This window comes from Barbus barbus (assembly GCF_936440315.1).
Source record: "Barbus barbus genome assembly, chromosome: 27".
Taxonomy (NCBI): Eukaryota; Metazoa; Chordata; class Actinopteri; order Cypriniformes; family Cyprinidae; genus Barbus; species Barbus barbus.
Window position 1 is genome coordinate 16,904,659 of NC_136755.1, and position 20,787 is coordinate 16,925,445.

Sequence of the window (20,787 nt, forward strand, 5' to 3'; positions counted from 1 at the left end):
ACAAAATTAGAAAAGCTAAGTTTGTCAACTTTGAATGTTGGTTACAGAACGTTTTGTTATCTAGAAAGATAGATGATAGAATGATAGATAGACTGATAGATTAAACAATAGAACGGTAGATAGATAGAGAGAACGATAGACAAAACGATAGATAGATAGATAGATAGATAGATAGATAGATAGATAGATAGATAGATAGATAGATAGATAGATAGATAGATAGATAGATAGATAGATAGATAGATAGATAGATAGATAGATAGATAGATAGATAGATAGATAGATAGATAGATAGATAGATATTTTCACTTTTTCTACTCTGGATTTTGCTGAGCCCCAGTGGACGTAGACTGTAATGTTCACACATAAATGGCTACCTATGGATAGTTGAGTAAGCTGTGTGGCTTTATGAGGATCTTTATGACTTTCACACAGTCTGTTGTAATTCAATGCACTGCGTTTGCCTGTTAGTTCCATTGAGCTGGTAGTGAGAGCTCTTTTGTTGCCTCTTTTTATAACACCACACCCCCAAGACCACACCCACCACCGCTGCTATGACGCTAACGATAATGGCCGCGATCATGGGCCCGCGGCCTGAACCGTGACAGGGGTCTTCTGCACAAGCACCCTCTCCAGCCCGCTCCTGTTGATCCAGACTGTGATCTCCACCTCGTTCCATCACGCTCCGATTTTCAGGGTTTTCAGTTGGGACGTGACCAGGGATGTTCTCCAGAAAGTGGTCATCGAAGGTTTCCCATGGATCCTTGATGACGGGTGTGGGCATGCTGGTGATATAATCAGGTGGCCCAGCCAGATGTACCATCCCAGAAGGTGTGGATGTGTTCTCAGGGCCCAAGCCGCCTTGACTGGTGCTCATGTTTTCAGGAGCAGATGCTGGTGTGTACGGCATGGGCCGCTTGTGCACAGCAATATCATCTGGACTGTGTGTGATCTCTGTAATGAAGGTAGTGGGCTTCACCTCCACACCATTTGGACTGCCAGTAACACCATCAAACCCCAATGTTTTGGATCCATCAGAGTCTGTTTTCTCTGGTGTGTACGTTTCTTTCGCCATTTCATCTTCTGAAAGTGCTTCAGTTGTTTCCTCATAAGATGTTACAACAGACTCTTCCTTTTCAAATCTGGTTGTCCCTTTACCAAGCTCCTCCTCATCTCCTTTCCTGTGGATTGTGTCCTCAGGATTTTTTATTTCTCCATCTTCATCCTCCTCTGGGTTGTCAATCAAACCCCTGGTCTCTTCTTCCACAGGGTTTTTGGTTACATCCTCAAACACCTCAACTTCTGAGTGGCCAGTCAAGGTCTCTGTTTCTGACTCCGCACCTTGTTCTGGCCCTGCCTCCCCTGTGGACTCACCTCCAGCTTTATCTTCATCCTGAGTAACAGGGTATCCATCTAGCCAGGACTCATCTGAGCCGCCGGCACTGGGACTGGTAGGTTCATCGGTGGGAGGATCTGTCGTATAGTCACTTTCCTCTGCGATAATGTCAGGACTAGACTGGCTGTTGGTTGTTTTGACCGTCATGTGACTCTCATCTTCATTGGGGTTTTTAACAGAGGAGGAATCAGTGGTGATACCCGGCTGCTCCTTCTCTTCCTGGAAGGCCTCTGAAGGGAACCAGAACATGTGCTTCTGACTGAGTTGAGACACTGGAGGTTCAGTGACTGATATATTTGAATCTCCATCATTCTCCTTCTCCTCCTCAGACATGACTGTCCGCTCAGGCTCTGGCTCTGGCTCAGGCCCAGGCTCAGGAGAGGATTCTTCTACTTCATGAACAGTGGACTGCGTTCCTCCTGGATTCAAAGAAATATGATGCTCCTCCCTCGGATTCTCAAGGAGATGGCCATCTGTGAACTTATCTTCATAGTCGATGTGGCCTTCAGGATAATCTGCAACAAATAAAACATATTGAAGACTATGCAGCTACACCCGAAAGCCAAATAAACCCTTTGAACCTCAAGAATTATGCATCTTGGAGCCTCTGTCTCATATTCAGCATGGCTCCTTTTATTTTTAAATCTCATCATTGTGTTCACAGCTCACCTTTCACGCAATGCTGCACCAGGCCGTACCATTCTCCACAACTGTCGCAAAGCAGGCTGAAGCCCGTATCTCCATGAGGAAGTTTGTATCCTGGGTCACAGGTATACAGAAGTTCATCCCCCAGGTCCAGACCAGTTTTCCCCTGCAGATGTGAGTGTGGGAATGAAGGTGGCTGCCCACATGGAGCATCTGATGGATGAAAGGTGAAGAGCGTGTGATAAATTATAAAAGAAAATTTCATTAAGTGAAAAGGTTCAATTACATGTATAGCCAGTTTCACACTGCACACTGTCAGGCTTACATTATGACAGCATTCTATAGTGACAGTTATAGAAAAGAAAAGTATTTTCTGGAGTAATATATCGAATAATCCCTTTATTAACAACATAAATGATAAAATGGTTATAGGAGGTTGGCTGCTGAGAATCTTTACAAATGTGATGGTAGTGCAAAATAAATATACTAAAATACAATCATATTTGTTGAATACACAATCATATTTGGGGGTCCTTGGCATAAAAAGTTTGAAAACTCCTCTGTGTCAGCGCTGAAACTAACACACATGCTTTTGCTCTTCTGTTTTCACATGCGGTATGAAACAGGCCATAGTTTTCAGGTATGTGTTACATGAAATAGTCCCTCATGATCCCTCATAAGTGAAAAAACACAGTCCCCTTCTCCAGTTTCAGTGATTTAAAACTGACCGCTATCTTTCACGCAGAACACGCCCAGTCTCTCAGTGTCCGCGGTTAAATTCTCCAACTGCACATCAACTGGCCTCAAACTCCCCGGGACGCCGCTGCACACTGTAGTCCTGAAAGTAAATTAGAGAATTCTTTCTAAAAAATTTTGTCTTTTCCATTATAAAGGCATCAGACATGATGTCACTGTTAAATTCTGCTTACAGTCAGCTCATGTACTATTTCAACACACACACTTTATGCAGTATATCCCCATCACATTACTATGTCTCCAGTGTTTATATAAATTTACATCACAGGTCTGTTTTCTGTCATGCGTGTGTATGTTTTTAAAGCATGTGCTGACCAGTACCACTCTCTGATTGTGTGTCTGTTAGAACAAAAATGCGAGAGTGATAAAAAAATGCAATAAGCCACAAGAAACTTATAATATTTGGGGTCTTTGGCATCAAAAATCTGGAAACCTACCATACAGTGTCTTAAAACCCTATGATCAATAATTAATCAACATTTAGAAAAACATTTAATCATTAAAGATACATTTGAACAAATAAAAAGTATTATTAATCACCAGAATAAATAGCTCTTCCACCAAGTGATATTGTTCATTATTTTAACTGTATGTTCTCAGTTGCCAAGCAATATAGCAACGTGCCGCATTAATATAGAAAGTGGCGTTTGCATTTATAGTCATTTTACAATGGCTTCACACAGAAATTTCAGCTATTTAAAACTTGACTTCAAGTCAGTCAAGGTTTCTGAATGCACTATGCATTTCTACAACCAAGAATGTCTGTCTGTTTCATCCCAAATCTTTTAGAGACATTCCTCCAAATGTTTGTAAGGGAAGTAAGTTGCTTACCTCACCTTTTAACACTCAGCTGTGAGGTCTTAATCAGAATTATGAGCATGTGGGTATGTCTGAATGGGTGCAGAGGGGGGCTCAAACTAGAGTCCTTACCGGACTCTCCTGGGACAGTGTTAAGTTACTAGGAAACACCCTGTGTCAAAGATTAGTTATTAAGGCTCAGCTGCACTAAGGTAGATTTTCACGTGTATGTCATTTATGTGAAATTTATGGGTCACGACCGAGAAATCCATGTGTAATCTATAGGTTGTTCTGAAGAGAAAGGCCACTCCTTTTGGCAAAACTTGCAGATGGAAGTGATATTCAACAAAGGCCTCAGACATTCGCAAATTCATACTTGATAACAACAGAATGCTTTGAATTTTGTATTCCAGGCTTATTAGAATGGCTTAGAACAAACAATACTGAATTAAGCTTATTTTTCTTACCCCATTGCTTTTTTCTTGTAAGCATAAATGTAAGTGAATATATATTATTGTTCAAATGTTTAGGTTCAGTAATACTTACTAATCACTAAGCAAGGATGATCAAAAGTAACAGTAAGGACAACATTTCTATATTACAAATATGCTGTTCTTTTGAACTTTCTATGCATCAAAAAACTGAAAACAATGAAAAGGTTTCCAATTAAGGAGCTAAGCACCACTTTTGTTTATAATAATTGAAATATTTCTTGATCATAAATCAGCATATTAAAATGATTTCTGAAGGACCATGAGACACTGGGGTAGTGATGCTGAAAATTCAAATTTGCAATCACAGGAATAAATTACATTTTAAAACATTAAAATAGAACATAAAATTAATAATATTTAAAATTCTAATAATATTTAACAATATCACTATTTTACTGTATTTTAAATATGCAGCCTTGATGAACATAAGAGACTTCTTTCAAAAATATGAAAAGAATCTTACTGACCAAAACTATAATAAAACAAAACAAAATAATAATATATGTTCCCTTATTTTGTAAAATATGTGTGACAATAAAATACAATAAAATGTAATACCTACTATATTTTATGCAGTAAATATTATTATATATTATTATACTATATATTTAATACTATATAAAAATATAATGTTTTGCCATTTGGTTTGATATTTTGATATTCAAGGCAATGCAATTAATAATTTATGAATTTCTTTACTAATACTTTTTGGGCCAACCATATATATTTCATTTGAAAAAGAAAGTCGTTTTGGACCACATTTTCGATGTGATAATTATTTTGGGATTTGTGCGTAGTGGTAAAGTAATACACCTCAGCAATGGAGCAGCACAGAAAATGAACACATGGAAGGTGCTGATGTGTTCCCTCACAGCAGCTCAGGTCCATTTCTCTCGGGCCCTGAGGTGTAAATAGGAATGTTCTGGCTGAATTCACAGGAAGGATTCTCTCTGTCTTGCAATCACACACAAAAACACAGATATACGCAAGCAAGCTATCTCATTTTTGTGCCTCAAAAAAGCACAATGCCCGTTCAACAAAACAACACTTTGATTGACAGCATCTGTTCCTCAGGTAATTAATGTTCTTACCCAACACTCGGTCCGGAGAGCCAACCACGCGAGCAGGCTGAGAAGGTACATTCCAACACTGCATGATGCAGATCGGCCCCGGATGCCACCTGGGCCCCTTGAGCCATACAGGCATGTGTTGCTGCCTCGAACCCTTTCTCCTGTCCACCTTTTGGAAAACTCTCCAATTCCAGTAAGAACACAAGTCCTAATGGAGAGACTGGTAAAAAATAAATCAGTGTTACTCATAGAATGCACATTTTACAATACATTAGTGAGTATACATTACCTCAAACAGGGGAAATGAGAAGGACATCAAAAAATTAGGAGAATGCAAGGATATAACCATAGTATGTTGATATGATATCTACAGATGGTATGAATGCTATGAATTACAGCACCACATAGCTTTGTATGGCAAAAGGCAATTTTTTAACAGCAGGATATTAGCTGAATAGGGTCAAGCGAGGGCAGTTACTGTATAAAGTGTATTTAGCAGTGTTTTTGGCAGTGTGAAGGTGTATAGCTATACCAAATGAGGGTTAAAGACACAGAGATCCATGAAGAATCGTTTAACTGCACAAAAAGCTGATTATAGATTATTAAAAAATGTCTTCTTTTGCACTGTTGCAAAAAAAAGGGGGTACAAACATAAATCCATTTTTATTACAAGCCCCACCCTGACAAACTATATAGTACACACATATAATATAAACACACATCAGACAGCTTTCTATCAGATATTCCATAAGGCAGCTTCTTAATTTGATCATTAATTTGTCACAGTCTCAAACAGAGGAAATAAAATAACTACTTCAGTGAGTCATTTCCTGTGTAAACCATCTGAAATTGAGCTAATTATAGATCTAATTTAAACCGAGGTTACATGGACGTCACCAAACATACAGCATTTTTTCCTCATAATAGAAAAATGTCTCATGCCTCCAAGTCTCATACACATCAGGTAACATCATCATTTGGGATCAATTTGAATTGGAACAGATACAGTTAGCAGGTTGGTGTCAGTGAGGTAAATCCAGACTGAGTCATGTTCAGAAGTCTGACTAATCAAGCAGACCCACCACAAACAACCTGTCATCTATCAATCGTTTGTTACAAATTCATTAGTGTCATATTGATGAGTCTGTTATGCTGATGTGAAGATATCAGGGGTTTGTGGTGGATGAACATGAAATTCATTAAGTGAATTAGATCTTAAGTAAAGGATTTTAACTCTACTAACAACTAAAAAGGAAAGTATGACAGCAAACATGAATAGACTACAGTATATGTGTGAGAAAGGCCAGTCAAACATATACTTTAACATACTTCAACACACCAAGAGCCTCTAAAGACTCTAAAACTATAAGATAAAACAGGATAAATGCTTTATTTTGTGTTTGGATTGCAGTAAAATCTTTAAAATATATATTTTTAAAAAGCCTACAACAACAGACCAAAAACACATAAGCCATATTTTTTTTCTAACATTAGTCACGAATATAAGTTTTCTCTCATTTGACTTATGAGGTTTAAAAATATGTGGTTTTTCTTAAAAATCTTACTGACGTTGACACAGTTAAACATCTAAAGGGGGTCTGATCAGTTGTAGTTTTCTTGTCACATGACAACAAAATGGCTTCTTTCATTTTGGTTACGCTAGACTGACTTTGAATTTGGTTGACAAAATTATTTTAAATATTAATATCTAACAACAGCACACACAAAAAAAGATTAATTTGATAAATAATACTTATATAGACTATCATTTTCTCTTTTTTCTAAAGAATTTCAGTCTTTGAATGAGCCTCCAGACACCATAGACCTTTTTTAACTTTAAGTTGCATAAGAAAATTATTTAAAAAAATTTTATACATGCAAGTCACTCTGTATAAACTGATTTTTTTTACGTATTTTTAAATGACTTAATAGAATGAACAAAGATGGGTCACTGACCCATGCATTTATATATTCATACACTTTATATATATATAGGCTTTATATATATATATATATATATATATATAGGCTTTATATATATTTAGAAAGTGAAACCTATTTTATTTCAGATTTTCATTTTCATTTAGTTTAACTTGATGTACCAAAATAACTCATTCAAGCTAAAATGTAATACAATTTTAATATAGATTATAGAATATGTATTAACAGAAACTAACTGAAATGACAAAAAATTACTATAAAAAATTATAAAATTACTTTAAAAAGCATATATATATATATATATATATATATATATATACACACACACACACACACACACAAAGATTTCGAAGATTTATAACCACACACCAAGAACAAATATACCATCCAAACAACTTTCTGATCTCTTGGAAGCTGGGCACACGCATGCGTCCATTCATCACCCATCACCTCGCGTAAATGTGTATTGCAGAGGCGCGTGAAACAAATTACCGCACCCAGATCATCAAGAGAAACCCACCGTCCGCTCGCGTCAGGCAAGCCAAGTATCCCAGCAGCGGCAGGAGCGCAATCTCTCGGTGACATGCTCGCCCCATTATGAAACAGTGTTTCTGGGGGAAAAAAACCCGAGGTAAAACTTTTCCAAATCTGTCAGGAAAGGTGAAAAATCCCAATTGAATTGCGCTCTCCAAACGGACAGGTCCGATGATTCCGATAGCCGAGAGAAAAGAACTAATAGGCGCAGTGACAGAGGTGCAAGGGGAGGTTTATCTGACCAAGAAGTACATTACCGAGCTGCTGGTGCGCTCGTGCGAAAACTCGCACGGCGTTGTTAGTAAATACGTCATGACTCAGAACCTGTGCAGTACCGCATGAGAACAAAGGCTCCAAGCACTGGGATTGTTCCAGTGCCGTGGGGAGTCCGGCTCATAATGGGTTGTGCCTCCCTAGCACAGAGGAAAGTTTGCCACCGTGTAATGTGTTTTTTTTTTTAGTACCGGACCCTTAATGTTGGTGAGTCTTGTCACCATAGCGCGCCTGGCTGCATGTCAGTTCAGAACGAGCAGGACAAAACCAACTGTGTCTGTGTCCCAAATTCTTGGGGCCAACCTCAGGACACAGTAACTTTGATGAAGCTGCCCAATATGGGCGCTGTTGAACATTATGTGACGCGAAAGCATAATGGGTGTCTTGGCCCACCACAACCACCCACAAACACACACTCCCACTCACATTCATTTAATTGTAAAGGCTTTTATGTGTACGTCTGTGCTGGAGAAAGAGATGAACTAGCATGAATTAGCAAGTATGTTTGTTTTTTAGTGAGTAAGTGGCAGGATTGTCTGAACAGCTTCTAATGTTATTAACTTCAATAACAGAGCTATGTGTGATCCTAAATTCCTGGCCTTATTATTTAGTCAAGGTATTAGCCAAACAATTACAGCTTAAAGCCGGCACACACATAGTGCTAGAACTTTTGTGAACCTGCATAAATTTGAACTGCACTGACTTTTTATCTCTTTGCAATGGAAATGTTACTTTTGAATGTTCTCTGGACATTTTGAAACCTATAGTAATAAACATCCAACTAAAATGTTTCAGAAAAACATTCCATTAATGATTTATAATAACATAATAATGTGTGCTAACATTTTGAGAACGTTATTAAAGACCAGATAACTTTAAATGAACATTCATTTAATGCTACTGGAATAATGTTTGTTCTTAACAGAAAGAACCTTGCCAGAATGTAAGACAAAATTCTGAGAATGTCCCCTGTTAGCTGGTGCTTATTTTAATATCAATCCGTTCTATTTCTGACATTCATTTGCTGACAAAACATTCTTTTCATAGTCTTCTGGCTCATTCACACAGTTTTTGGCAAACTGGTAGCAATGTTCTTGGCTTCCATCTTGTTGTCCTGCCATGCACACCATTCTTGTTCAGTCCCTGATGGTGGACTCCTGGACAACCTTAGCCAATGCAAGAGAGGCCTATAGATGCTGATATTACTCTGGGGTTCTTTGGAGCCTTCTAGAATTTTGCTCTTGGAGTGATTTTTGTAGGATATCACTCCTAGTTAGAGTGATGTTGAAGTTCCTCCATTCTTCCATCTTAAAGATCAAACTCCTTAGTTCTGTAACCTTTTCAAGCCTCAACCTGATGCAGAAATAACGAGTTTTTAGCACGACCATATCTACACTGCATCTCTTGCTGGGAAGTACCTTAAACAGTCCTACTAAACGTGATAGCTGAATAAATGACTAACTGGGAGATAATTAAAGACTATTCAATAGCTGAATAATAACTAATGGGAAAATATTCAAGCGCCATTCACAGACTGAAAATCACAAAAGATCAAAAGTCACCTGCAATGCGGCTCTCTTTCGCCCTCTGTTGTTGACCAGGAATACTGCAGTGCAAAAACACATTTGGTGCCTATTCATATGCAGAAATAACCATTTTATAACATTTAGAGTAGACGGTGTGTTTGATTTTTCAGGGCTGTAAAAAAAAAAAAAAACACTCTGAGAGAGATTTTGTACCTTACTGAAGTATTACTGAATTTAGTTGCATTTCCCTGATATAGCCTAATAATACACTGCTTTTCTATTTTATTTAGACTTCCAAAGTACATAGTAGGCCTACATTTTTTGCTGGAGACAGACGAACTTGTGTAAACAGACAGCACAAGTCTGTTGTGCTGTCTGAAATCATTTTATGATTATTCAACAATCAATCAACAATAAAGCTGTACTTAAAAGTCTCAGCTAATTGGTTTGCATATTTTCACATAAGCATGAGTCATTTAATTCTGTATGAATAAAGTGTCACTTTACATTTCCCTACACTTCCATTTGTGTGTTAACCACGACACACCTATGCAACCTCATACATCATTACCAAAACAAACCCACCACGCGTGTTTTTCCCGCAAAAGTGACGTCACGACAGCCAATATTTTGAACCGCTGGAGCGCACGAGCGCGTTCTCAACTCCAGGGCTAATAAAAAAGGTTTATTCTTTAAGCTTATTTGCCAGACACCTCTGGTATTTTATTCGCGTCGTTTAAAGATTAAGCAGCACTCACTTCAGGCAGGAATTTGCGCTCGAGCGGAAATGTAGTCAGAGAGGCAGATTGGGAGGCGGAAGTGAGGTTAGAGCAGCAGTCTGCCGTCCATGTTATTATTGTTATTTTGGCTGTGTGATGGTTCACGGACGGCGGCCAGCCCGGGATTTCTCCGGTTACCAGCGCAGACACGAACGGCTAGCAGGCCACACGTTACAGCTGCGCGTCTGTCTCACGATAGTTTGATCGCCAGCGTTGACAAAACGCGCAAACGTCGCTGTGCGCAGCGCTTGCCGAGGACTGTCTTTATTATTGACACTGGAACAGACATGAACGGCATCACCAAGAGCAGATTTGAGGTAACTCATATCGAGCGAACTGTGATATTTTGCCCGAGGAAATGAAAACGGGCGGTGGCAGGCTGTCTGAGCGATGACAGTGTGTTTAAGCGTCTGTTTGTGTTGGTGGGCGCGCGTGAGTGTGAGTGTGTGTGTGCGCGTTTTGGACCGAGCAGGACTCTATTTTTACGTGCCGTGTTTAGGCTTTTGTTCGTCAAGGGTAATCCCGTCCTAACACAACAGCACCAGCTGACCGTGTCAGCAACGGGCGCTGCGCCTGAATCCGTTTAACGTTAGAGTTGGCTGGTGTTCTTGGAGTTTAGATCAAGCTGATTGGCTTGCTGACGTGCCCTGAATTCGAGGGCTTGAGAAGATGTCACAAAGCAGCAGTGTTATCTAAGGCACTCCCGGATGCTATTTGTCCTTCTTGTGCAAGTGTTATGGGTGAAGTTGCACCAGGCCCAGGCGTGACTGAACCAGCTTTGAGCATATTGATTGTGCATGAGCATAACTAGTGCTGTGTGAGCTTTAATATGTAATTCATCTGTGTGTCATGTCATATTGTCCAGGTGTTCTCAAACAGTGATGAGGCCCTAATCAACAAAAAACTTCCCAAAGAGCTTCTGCTCAGGTGAGCCCATCAGAATTAATGACTCTTATTGTAATAGATGGCAGATTACGTTGTAATAAATTTTGTGAATATCTATCTGCATGTCTGTCTCTGTATCGATCATCTATCTGTCTGTCTGACTGTCTCCCTATCTATTTACCTATCTGTCTGTCTATCATTCTATCATTCCATCTATCGTTCTGTCTGTATGTCTAACTTGCATATGTATCTATCAATCTATCGGTCTGTCCATCTGAATTTTTTTTAGTTTTCAAATTAAAATTGCTTTATTAGTCTGACATGCTTTTGTACGTACTGTAAAAACATTACAGGAAGTGGGCAGAGAGAAAAATAACCGAATAATAAACAAAAATAAGTCATCAAAAATCTGTTTTTATTTTAGGATTTTCTCTTTCCTGGATGTAGTTACATTGTGTAGGTGTGCCCAAGTATCCAAGGTAAGTTCAACTGCTTGTTTAGTTAAAATGAAATGAAACTAGAATTAACATAGTTTTAACAATGCTTCCTCCTTTTCTCTGTGGATAAACAGGCGTGGAATGTTCTTGCATTAGATGGAAGTAACTGGCAGAAGATTGATCTCTTCAACTTTCAGACAGATATTGAGGTGAAAAAGCAGGTGTCAAGTAAATGTTTTGATTTGTGATTGCAGATACAGTCTTGTGTGTTATCGGCTTTTGCTTTGTCTTAGTATTTCATCAGTAATATGTTGCTGTGTGCTTTAAATTGTCTGTCTGTAGGCGTTGTGTGTGTGGGATTAACACTGGGTCAGTAGGCTTTTCTACGGAATCCATAGACTGTAACGTCATCCCTGATCCTCTGTGCCTGAGCTCTCTCTCTCTCTCTGTCTATCTATTAGGGACGTGTCGTGGAGAACATCTCGAAGCGATGTGGGGGGTTTTTGAGGCAGCTCAGTCTTCGGGGCTGCCTCAGTGTGGGAGATGCCTCCATGAAGTGAGCCGCATTACTTTTTGTTACTTAAAACATGCACTGTATGATTGCACAGTTGATGCAATTAATGAAACTGTCCAATCAAAGTATAAAATAGCATTTGGCTGCATTTAAGCAACTCAAAGTAGCAAGTTATTAAAGTTATCTCAGTAAATCAGTTTTTGTCGTAACTGACTGTGATTTGTGGTGTTTTGTAAAGCACTTTTGAATGGCTTTACAAAATGAATATGTTATGAATATCATTGGTCCCTTTCCATATACTTGCATATTATATATCATATCTTTCAAATAGCTGATTGGATTATGCAGCAGTTTAGCTTTCACTGTGACAAATCTGTTGTCGCTGGAAATGTGTCATATTGCGGTTGGTTAGGAGATGGTGTAAGGATTATTTGTTGCCGTTGTTGTTTGCACCATGTTTACCTTGTTTTATTGTGTAGTTTTTCTGTTCAACATTGTCAGCTGAGAGGTTTCATTTGATTTGGCAGGACCTTTGCTCAGAACTGTCGCAACATTGAACATCTGAACCTCAACGGCTGCACCAAGATCACAGACTCCACCTGCATCAGCCTTAGCAAGTTCTGCTCCAAACTTCGCCACCTTGATCTGACCTCCTGTGTGTCCATCACCAACCATGCACTTAAGGCCTTAAGGTGGGGGCAGTCATAAGGTCTAGGGGGGCAAATTTAGGGCTGGGTTATTTGTTTTGATTGTGTAATTAATGTTAAATAGCATGATGTTTATTGGACAGAAAACTTGATGACCTTAAAGCTAATACACATGGGCCCGGTTTCACAGACAGGGCTTAGACTAAACCAGGATTAGGCTATTGTTCAATTAGGACATTTAAGTAATTTTTATAAACGTACCTTAGAAAAAAACATTACTAGTGTGCATCTTGAGACAAAAAAAAGGCACTGATATGTTTTAAGATCAGTCAGTGCAAGTTTCTTTCAGTTGAAACAGCTCAGAATTACATTTTAGTCTGGGACTAGTCTTAAGCCTTGTTTGTGAAACCGGGAGATGGACTAAAAAAGGCAAAACTGATTTTGATTTTATGGAGTCTTTAAAACTTAACTGGGGAGTGTTAAATCAAAGACTAGTTTTGATTTCATTGTGTCATTGTCAGGAGGTTGACTTTGTTAATCATTATGAGTCTGTCACATTTCTTCTAATGAATCCTTTCCACAGTTGTAGCAGATTATACTGTATGAGCTGGTGAAACAGGAAATTCTGAGAGAGAATATTTAAACGGAGACTAAGAGCAATTATTATTTCATTGTTAGATATTTGAGATAATTGCTGTTTATATTCCCACATCTTAACAGTGCATGGTTTGGTTTGAAATTCAGAAAGTACATTTTAAAAATAAAATAATATTTATATTTATTTTATTATTATTTAAAAATTTTGGAAACAAATTTTTGTGGTTTATTGATGCTCATAAGAGGAGTTAAAAATTAGAATTATTATTATTATTATTATTTTTTTTTGTAATCACAATTTTTTTTTAATTGATTGAGTATTGTTTTTTACTCTACTGGTTAGCGGTTTAAAGGTTTACTTTTTAAAAAAATTTAAATAACATTATTTTGTTTTTTTTTGTGTTTGCTAGTTTTGGATAGTGCATGTATAAATGGTTTTTAAAGGGATAGTTAATCCAGAAATGAAAATTACCCCATAATTTTCTCACCCTCAAGCCATCCTAGGTGTATATGACTTTCTTCTTTCAGACGAATCCAATTGGAGTTATATTTAAAAACGTCCTGGCTCTTCCAAGGTTTATAATGGCAGTGAATGGCTGTTATTTTTCAATAGTCCAAAAGAAGTCCAATAAAGCGCATCAGTCCATAATAGAAACTGCCTCACATGGCTCCAGGGGTGAATAAAGTCTTCCTGTAGCGAATCAGTGCTTTTTTGTAAGAAAAATATCCATATTAAAAACTTTCTAAACACCAATCTCTAACTTCCGCTAACTGTCGTACGCGTGTTGAAGAACACCGTTCTGGCGGATGATGGAGGATGTCGGCTTAGCGGCTTGGACTATTGAAAAATAACATTCACTGCCATTATAAAGCTTGGAAGAGCCAGGACATTTTTAAATATCACTCTGACTGGAAAATAATGGGGTGATTTTCATTTTTGGGTGAACTATCATTGTTATTTTTTTTAACATTTTGTTTGCTTCATATTCTCTTAATGGCTCTTTCTGGCTACTAGTGAGGGCTGTCGGATGTTGGAGAACCTGAACTTGTCCTGGTGTGATCAGATCACGAGTGATGGCATCGAGGCTTTCAGCCGTGGCTGCACAAGTCTCAGAGCTCTGTTTCTGAGAGGCTGCACACAGGTGCATACATCTATACAAGCACACGCTTACACAAAACACTTTGAGGGAAATCATTGACAATGTAACATAATAATTTTTAAATGTGGCATTTCAGCTTGATGATACTGCACTGAAGCACCTTCAAAAGCACTGTCCTGAGCTCATGACAATCAACATGCAATCATGCACAGTAAGACTTTGACTTATTACTATGCTGTTGTTAAATATTGCACACAATGTAAATTTGTTGGACATAACTAAGATGTTTTATCCATAACTAAGATGTTTTATCTTGCAGCAAATCACAGATGACGGCTTTGTGAGTTTGTGCCGCGGGTGTCACAAACTGCTGATGGTTTGTGTGTCTGGCTGCAGCAACATCACAGACGCTTCTCTGACTGCCCTCGGCCTCAACTGCCAGCGGCTCAAGTAAAGCTTTCTTCATCTGTACGCTGATAAGCACACATACCCACACAGAGTCGTTCATTCACATTGCATGTGTCTTCCTCAGGATCCTGGAGGCTGCTCGCTGCTCACATGTGACTGATGCTGGTTTTACTGTTCTTGCCAGAGTGAGTAATCACACAAACACCCCAAAACAACAAAACATAAACGCATTGGATTTAGAGAGCATGCTTTGTGTTAGAAGACATTGCTGATGTGAGAGGATTCCTAAACAAACTGTGCCTTCTGTTTTAGAATTGTCATGATTTGGAGAAGATGGATTTAGAGGAATGTATTTTGGTGAGTTTAAAATTCCTACGTAGTTATTTGGTGTATCGTTCCTAGTCATCATGGACGAGTTTTTTTTTTTTTTTCGTCAAAGGGTAAAATTTTGTTATTTTTATTAGTATCTTCAAATAAGCAATGATAAGAAATATGTAATGTGCTATATGCATGTATTATAGCTGATAATATTGTAAATATTAATATAAAATAAATATAGATTATCATTCAAAAGTGTGAGATTGGTAAGATTTTTTTTTTTTATGTTTTTGAAAAAACGTTCCTTATGCTCATAAAGACTGAATTTATTTGATTAAATACTCTAAAATAAACTTTTCTATTTCAGTAAAATTTAATTTATCCCTGTTATGACAAAGCTGAATTTTCAGCAGCCATTACTCCAGTCTTCAGTGTCACATGATTAGAAATCACTCTAATATGCTCATTTGCTGCTCAAGAAACATTTCTAATATCAATGTTGAAAAACATTGTGCTGATTAATTTGTTTTTGGAAATTGTGATTTATTTGAAATATAAATCTTTTGTAACTTTTACTTTCACTTTGATCAATTAAATGCATCCTTGCCGAATAAAAGTATTAATTTCTTTAAAGAAAATCTTAAAAAACCCAAAATTTTGAATGGTATTGTATTTATTTGGTGTAAGTTGTCTCAAGGCAGCCTACAACCAAATTTAAACAGTAAAACAACTGAAACAAAGAAACAATGTTAAACATTGAAAAATGTAAACAATTTATCCAAATTGTTTATTTTCTAAATTAATTTTTGATATTCTAATAATTAATCATTAAATATATGTCAAACTTTCAGTAAAATCTATCTCTACTATAAAGCCAAAGTATTCTTAGGCTTTCTTTTTACTGCTGTTGAGCTGTGTCTGTTTCATTGCAACAATTTATCCTGATTAGTCAGCATATTAATATTAATGTTCTGTGTCTGTACCTGCCATTAAGGTGACTGATAACACTCTGGTTCAGCTCTCAATCCACTGCCCTCGCCTGCAGGCGCTGGTGAGTGTTTGAGAGAGAATGTGTGGGAGTATTGCTTCCGTGCTTGTTATTTATGGCTTTCTGTAAAGAAATTATAAAGCATGTCCATTTGTTTTCCAAAGCTCACTCTTTGTAGCCTGCTCACTTCGGCATATACGTGTGTGTTTTCTAGAGCCTTTCTCACTGTGAGTTGATAACAGATGATGGAATCAGACACCTGAGCAGCAGTGTGTGTGGTCAGGAGCGTCTGCAGGTCGTAGAGCTGGACAACTGCCCCTTGATCACAGACATCACACTGGAGCACCTCAAGAGTTGCCAGCATCTGGAACGCATTGAGCTCTATGACTGCCAGCAGGTCACCCGCGCGGGCATCAAACGAATCCGGGTCTGTGGAAAATAATCGCTAGATATGTCACAACTCCCACACATAGTCTCAAATGCAACAACCACATACAGACAAAAATGATCCCCACTTATGCGCAGACTCAAATGTGCAGTGTCTGTTTACAGTGCCGGCAAGTAAGCGTGTAAATACTTATGAGTAATTGACTGCAATAATCAGTCACAAAATGTGACTTTTTTTTCAGTTTCATACTGATCTGTAACATCTACAATCAAATGTCAAAAGCGCCTTATTTTTAGTTTCATTGGTTGTTGTCTCAAACAATAATTCAATACAATGTAATTTCTTCAATATTTTTTTTTAATCTAACTGTTCATTCTTAATTGAGATTTTTAATTGAGACATTTTAGACCTATTTTAAGAAAAACAACTGCGTAAAATAGATTGAACACTTGGGAAACAGGCAATATTTCTGTTTTACCACCATTTGGCTTCAATACAGATTCCAACTTTTAAATAGTCTCCAGGTGATTGTCGTTTATTAGAACATCTGACAGTTTTAGAGATGTTGGAGGAGTGGTTGGGTCACATGATTTGTCTAGCCAGGGCAGATGTTGAGGTTCAGTTTGGTCAAAGATTTTAGGGCCCGGTTTCACAAACGGGGCTTAGCTTAGACCAGGACTAGGCCTTAGTTAAATTAAGATATTTAAGCAACTTTTACAGAAATGCATTAGAAGAAAACATTAAGGTCTGCATCTTGACAGAGAACAATGACACTGACATATTTTAAGATATGTCAGAGCAAGATATTTTCAGTTGAAACAGCTCAAACATGCATTTTAGTCTGGGACTAGGCTAAGCCTTGTCTGTGAAACCGGGGGTAGATGTACAAAGATACATATTTAACTTCTATTAATGGTAATAGACATTTTGCTTCACTATACAATATTGCGATAGACTTATTCTATTTAATTCTTCCATTTAAAGTATTCTGTGTTAATCTTGAGTATTGGTCTAAACCAAGCCTGACAAGCGATAGGATTAATTAATTTATTTTCAGATTGAAAAATGACCCAATCCAGTTGTTATGTCATATTCTGCCTTCTGGCTCATTCTGCTGTTGTTTCTCCTGTAGGCTCACCTCCCTGAGATCAAGGTCCACGCTTACTTTGCCCCGGTCACACCTCCTCCTTCAGTGCACGGAGGTGGTCAGCGTCTCTGCCGCTGCTGCGTCATACTCTGACAGAAGGAGGGGCTTCTGGGAGATCCCATAGAAAGTCAAGCTGTCCAACAACCTCTAAACTCTGCCCTGCCTCTGCTCCACACCACTACGAGACGCTGTGTGGGGTTGTGGCTACGGGAGGCATGGCTTGTGCACTGAGCGGTTGCCTGGCAGCAGGATGGACCTGAACAAGTTACGCAAGATAAATACAATGCAACGTGACAAATACTACGTACATACGATACCACCTACTGGATATACAAGAAGAAAAATCAAGGAGCTACCATGTAAAATATTTCATCTTTGGATATATAGTAAACAAATCGAAGGAAGTTCTTAAAGCATTATGGAACTACTGAATATAGAACCGATACCCAAACAACATTGAGGCATTTTGATGCCATTATGAGAACTACAGTGTTTACATTCTGCTCCTCTTCCTCAACCAATAGGAATGCATTCTCACACAACGAGAACAAATAGAAAGAACAGAAAACGAGCAGCAGGATGCAAGTCTCTGGAGTTTTGTAGGATACGCCTCCCGCCGATTGATCATGTGACTTTCTCGAACCTGAGAGCAGGAAGCTTTGAGCGTTTCTGTCTGGTTTTGCGTGTGTGTGTGTGTGTGTGAGAATGTTTAAGTATAGAAAACAAAATATAACACTACAATGAATCAACCCGTATTAAAACTGGAGTAAAATGTTTTTATTTTCTGTTAGTGCTCACCCTAATTTTGAGAAGATGAAAATTTACCTGACTGAGACGTGCATGCGAGATAAAGTGGATTTTACTCCAGTGTGGAGTTACAGTACGTCACAAATAATGTGAATGTTCAAATTTAGACAATATACATGTGCAAAGGGTTGGGGGGAGGGGAGTACATCAGGAATAGGTTATCATAAGTTTCACAATGTTTCAGTGCAATATTGAAAGCCCATGCGCATGTAACTGTGGTATCTGACAGGATTAAGAACACTCCGTATTCAGGCATTTCCTCAATATTTGAAAATATTCTCATCGTGGTGTCCCTTACCTGTATATTTACTGCCAATTACACTTTATTAAAGGCATAGTTCACCCAAAAATAAAAAATCAGTTATCAGTTTCCCACCCTCATGCCATTCCAAACCTGTATGACTTTTATCTGTGGAACACAGAAGAACATATTTTGAAAAAAAAAAAAATATTGTGCCCATTTGATATTGTTTGAACTGCAACATTCTACATAATGTTGTGTTTTGTGTTTCACCCAAAAAAAAGCCATACTGGTTTAAAACAATAGTAAATGTTTGGTTGAACGTTGAGCGTAATATGTAAATAATATATACAAAAGTCAACAGTATATATACGCCAAGGTGAAAATATCGAAACTTAACCAAGAGACCATGGTTTAAAGTGATGGTTCTGGAAAAAATGAAACTTCTGTTATCTTCTCAGCCTCATTTTGCTCTAAAACCTGTCTTCATGTGTTGAACAAAAATGTTAGTCTGAGTCCATATTCACATTCATTGTGTAGACCAAGATGCAATGAAGAAGAATGGTGACCAAGAGTTTTATTTTGCCTGAAATCTCCTTTTGTGTTTCATAGAATAAAGAAAGACATACAGGTTTGGTACAAAGTGAATGATAACAAAAATTTCATTTTTGGGTAACTGTCCCAGTAAGCTTGTCCCTAAGTCTCATGCATAAAACTGGTTTGATGCATAACATTGCATATTTAAAATCATGTTGAGCCTTGCTGATGAAAACATATGCTGAGTTGATCATCTACGCATTGGAAATGTTTTTTGTCGGTGTGAGTGCCTTTAATTTTGCAACTGGAAGGAGGGGTGGGTTACAGCCACAGAAATGCTCAGGGCTGCGATGTAGTTCATATTTTTTTCTCTTGTATTCCCTCTATTTAAGTTGGTTTTTGCCATTGAATATGATGATGGTGAGGAAGTGCGTCATCATTTCTTGCATACACCAGTGATTCCAGTATTCTTTTTCTCAAACATGCAACCACTTTAAAAGGCAATGCTAAACCTGTCTGCAAAATGAAGTTTGTTTAGAATTGTTCTGTAACAGTTAAATCGGTTCCCCTCCTTCTCTCCCACATTTTTTTGGGCAAAGATGAAACAAGTTACCTTGTCTTTGTGTTCTGGTTGTTAATGTGACATTTCTTTAAATAAAAGATCTGAGCAGTGTGTCACATTCTGGATTGTTTCATTCTTCTGGTTTCATATACTCCTTTTATTGTTGATATGAATAATGTGTTTATTTTTGGGGTTATAACAATACCTGATTTAGCATTTTAGATTTTTAGACCATTTTGCACCACTGATTCACTTAAACTTGTCCTAAAGCCTGTTGTTTTGACTCTTCACCATATATGTGCTGTAGGCATGTATGTTCGAATATTTAGCTTATCAAGCTTGCAGTAAAGCCAATACATTTTTGATAAAACAGTTGCAAACTAATAACAAAAAGCTAGCTACAGAGGAATGGCTTGATTTTAATATATTATAATAAAAAGAAAATAGAATACTTTTTGGAGTAGCCTACTCATATGAGCTGCAGATAACCTTTATTTTATGAAATTATTGGATAAAGAAAGTTTTCAGTATACCATGAGTTCTAAAAAGCTCTTAAAATAAGCACCTAAATATTTGGGATATAGATTTTGGTTGTAACCTGTTAATATATTGTAATAATAATAATTGATTGTTAATAATACTGTGTATATGTATGTTTAAAATGTAGTATGCATTATATTTAGTACATTCTATTAATGTAGTTTGTGGTAAAAGGTCATTTTTAGTAAGAATATATATATTTATGAATGAATCCTATAGGAAGCGTATGACGCCACTAGGGGAGACGGAAGAACATATTGAAAATACATTTTGTGTTGTATGGAAATAAGTATGGTTAATTTGAAAGTCTGTGCATTTATGCATTTATTATAAATAATAATACGAAGCATATTATAATTAAGAAATAATAACCATTTATTAATATATTCAAATCTTGATTCAATCAATAATATCATGAGGAAAAATGTCAACATACTGGAATAACCAGAATCATCATCA

At 37.6% G+C, this 20,787-nt stretch overlaps 2 protein-coding genes across 2 annotated transcripts; one reads left to right on the forward strand and one right to left on the reverse strand.

The window, feature by feature from the left end:
- Positions 1-427: 427 nt before the first annotated feature.
- On the reverse strand, positions 428-7,696 carry LOC306847441 (sushi domain-containing protein 5-like; the record flags this gene model as incomplete). Its single annotated transcript, XM_079381395.1, has 5 exons — positions 428-1,911; positions 2,066-2,254; positions 2,770-2,879; positions 5,181-5,379; positions 7,621-7,696. 5 exons carry the CDS (start codon positions 7,694-7,696, stop codon positions 428-430), a joined length of 2,058 nt encoding a protein of 685 aa, XP_079237521.1.
- Positions 7,697-10,228: 2,532 nt separating this feature from the next.
- On the forward strand, positions 10,229-19,905 carry LOC306847426 (F-box/LRR-repeat protein 2-like). Its single transcript, XM_079381377.1, has 14 exons — positions 10,229-10,529; positions 11,078-11,139; positions 11,522-11,576; positions 11,669-11,743; positions 11,996-12,090; positions 12,576-12,740; positions 14,308-14,434; positions 14,529-14,603; positions 14,712-14,842; positions 14,925-14,985; positions 15,113-15,157; positions 16,113-16,169; positions 16,321-16,533; positions 17,627-19,905. Exons 1-14 carry the CDS (start codon positions 10,281-10,283, stop codon positions 17,732-17,734), a joined length of 1,518 nt encoding a protein of 505 aa, XP_079237503.1. The 5' UTR covers positions 10,229-10,280; the 3' UTR covers positions 17,735-19,905.
- Positions 19,906-20,787: the final 882 nt, after the last annotated feature.

Excerpts from the sequence above, each read along its gene's own strand:
- LOC306847426 (XM_079381377.1), top strand. The coding sequence starts at position 10,281 with ATGTTATTATTGTTATTTTGGCTGTGTGATGGTTCACGGACGGCGGCC. Across the intron at positions 14,435-14,528 it reads TTCTGAGAGGCTGCACACAG|CTTGATGATACTGCACTGAA; the intron begins GTGCATACATCT and ends GTGGCATTTCAG. Across the intron at positions 14,604-14,711 it reads TCAACATGCAATCATGCACA|CAAATCACAGATGACGGCTT; the intron begins GTAAGACTTTGA and ends TTTATCTTGCAG.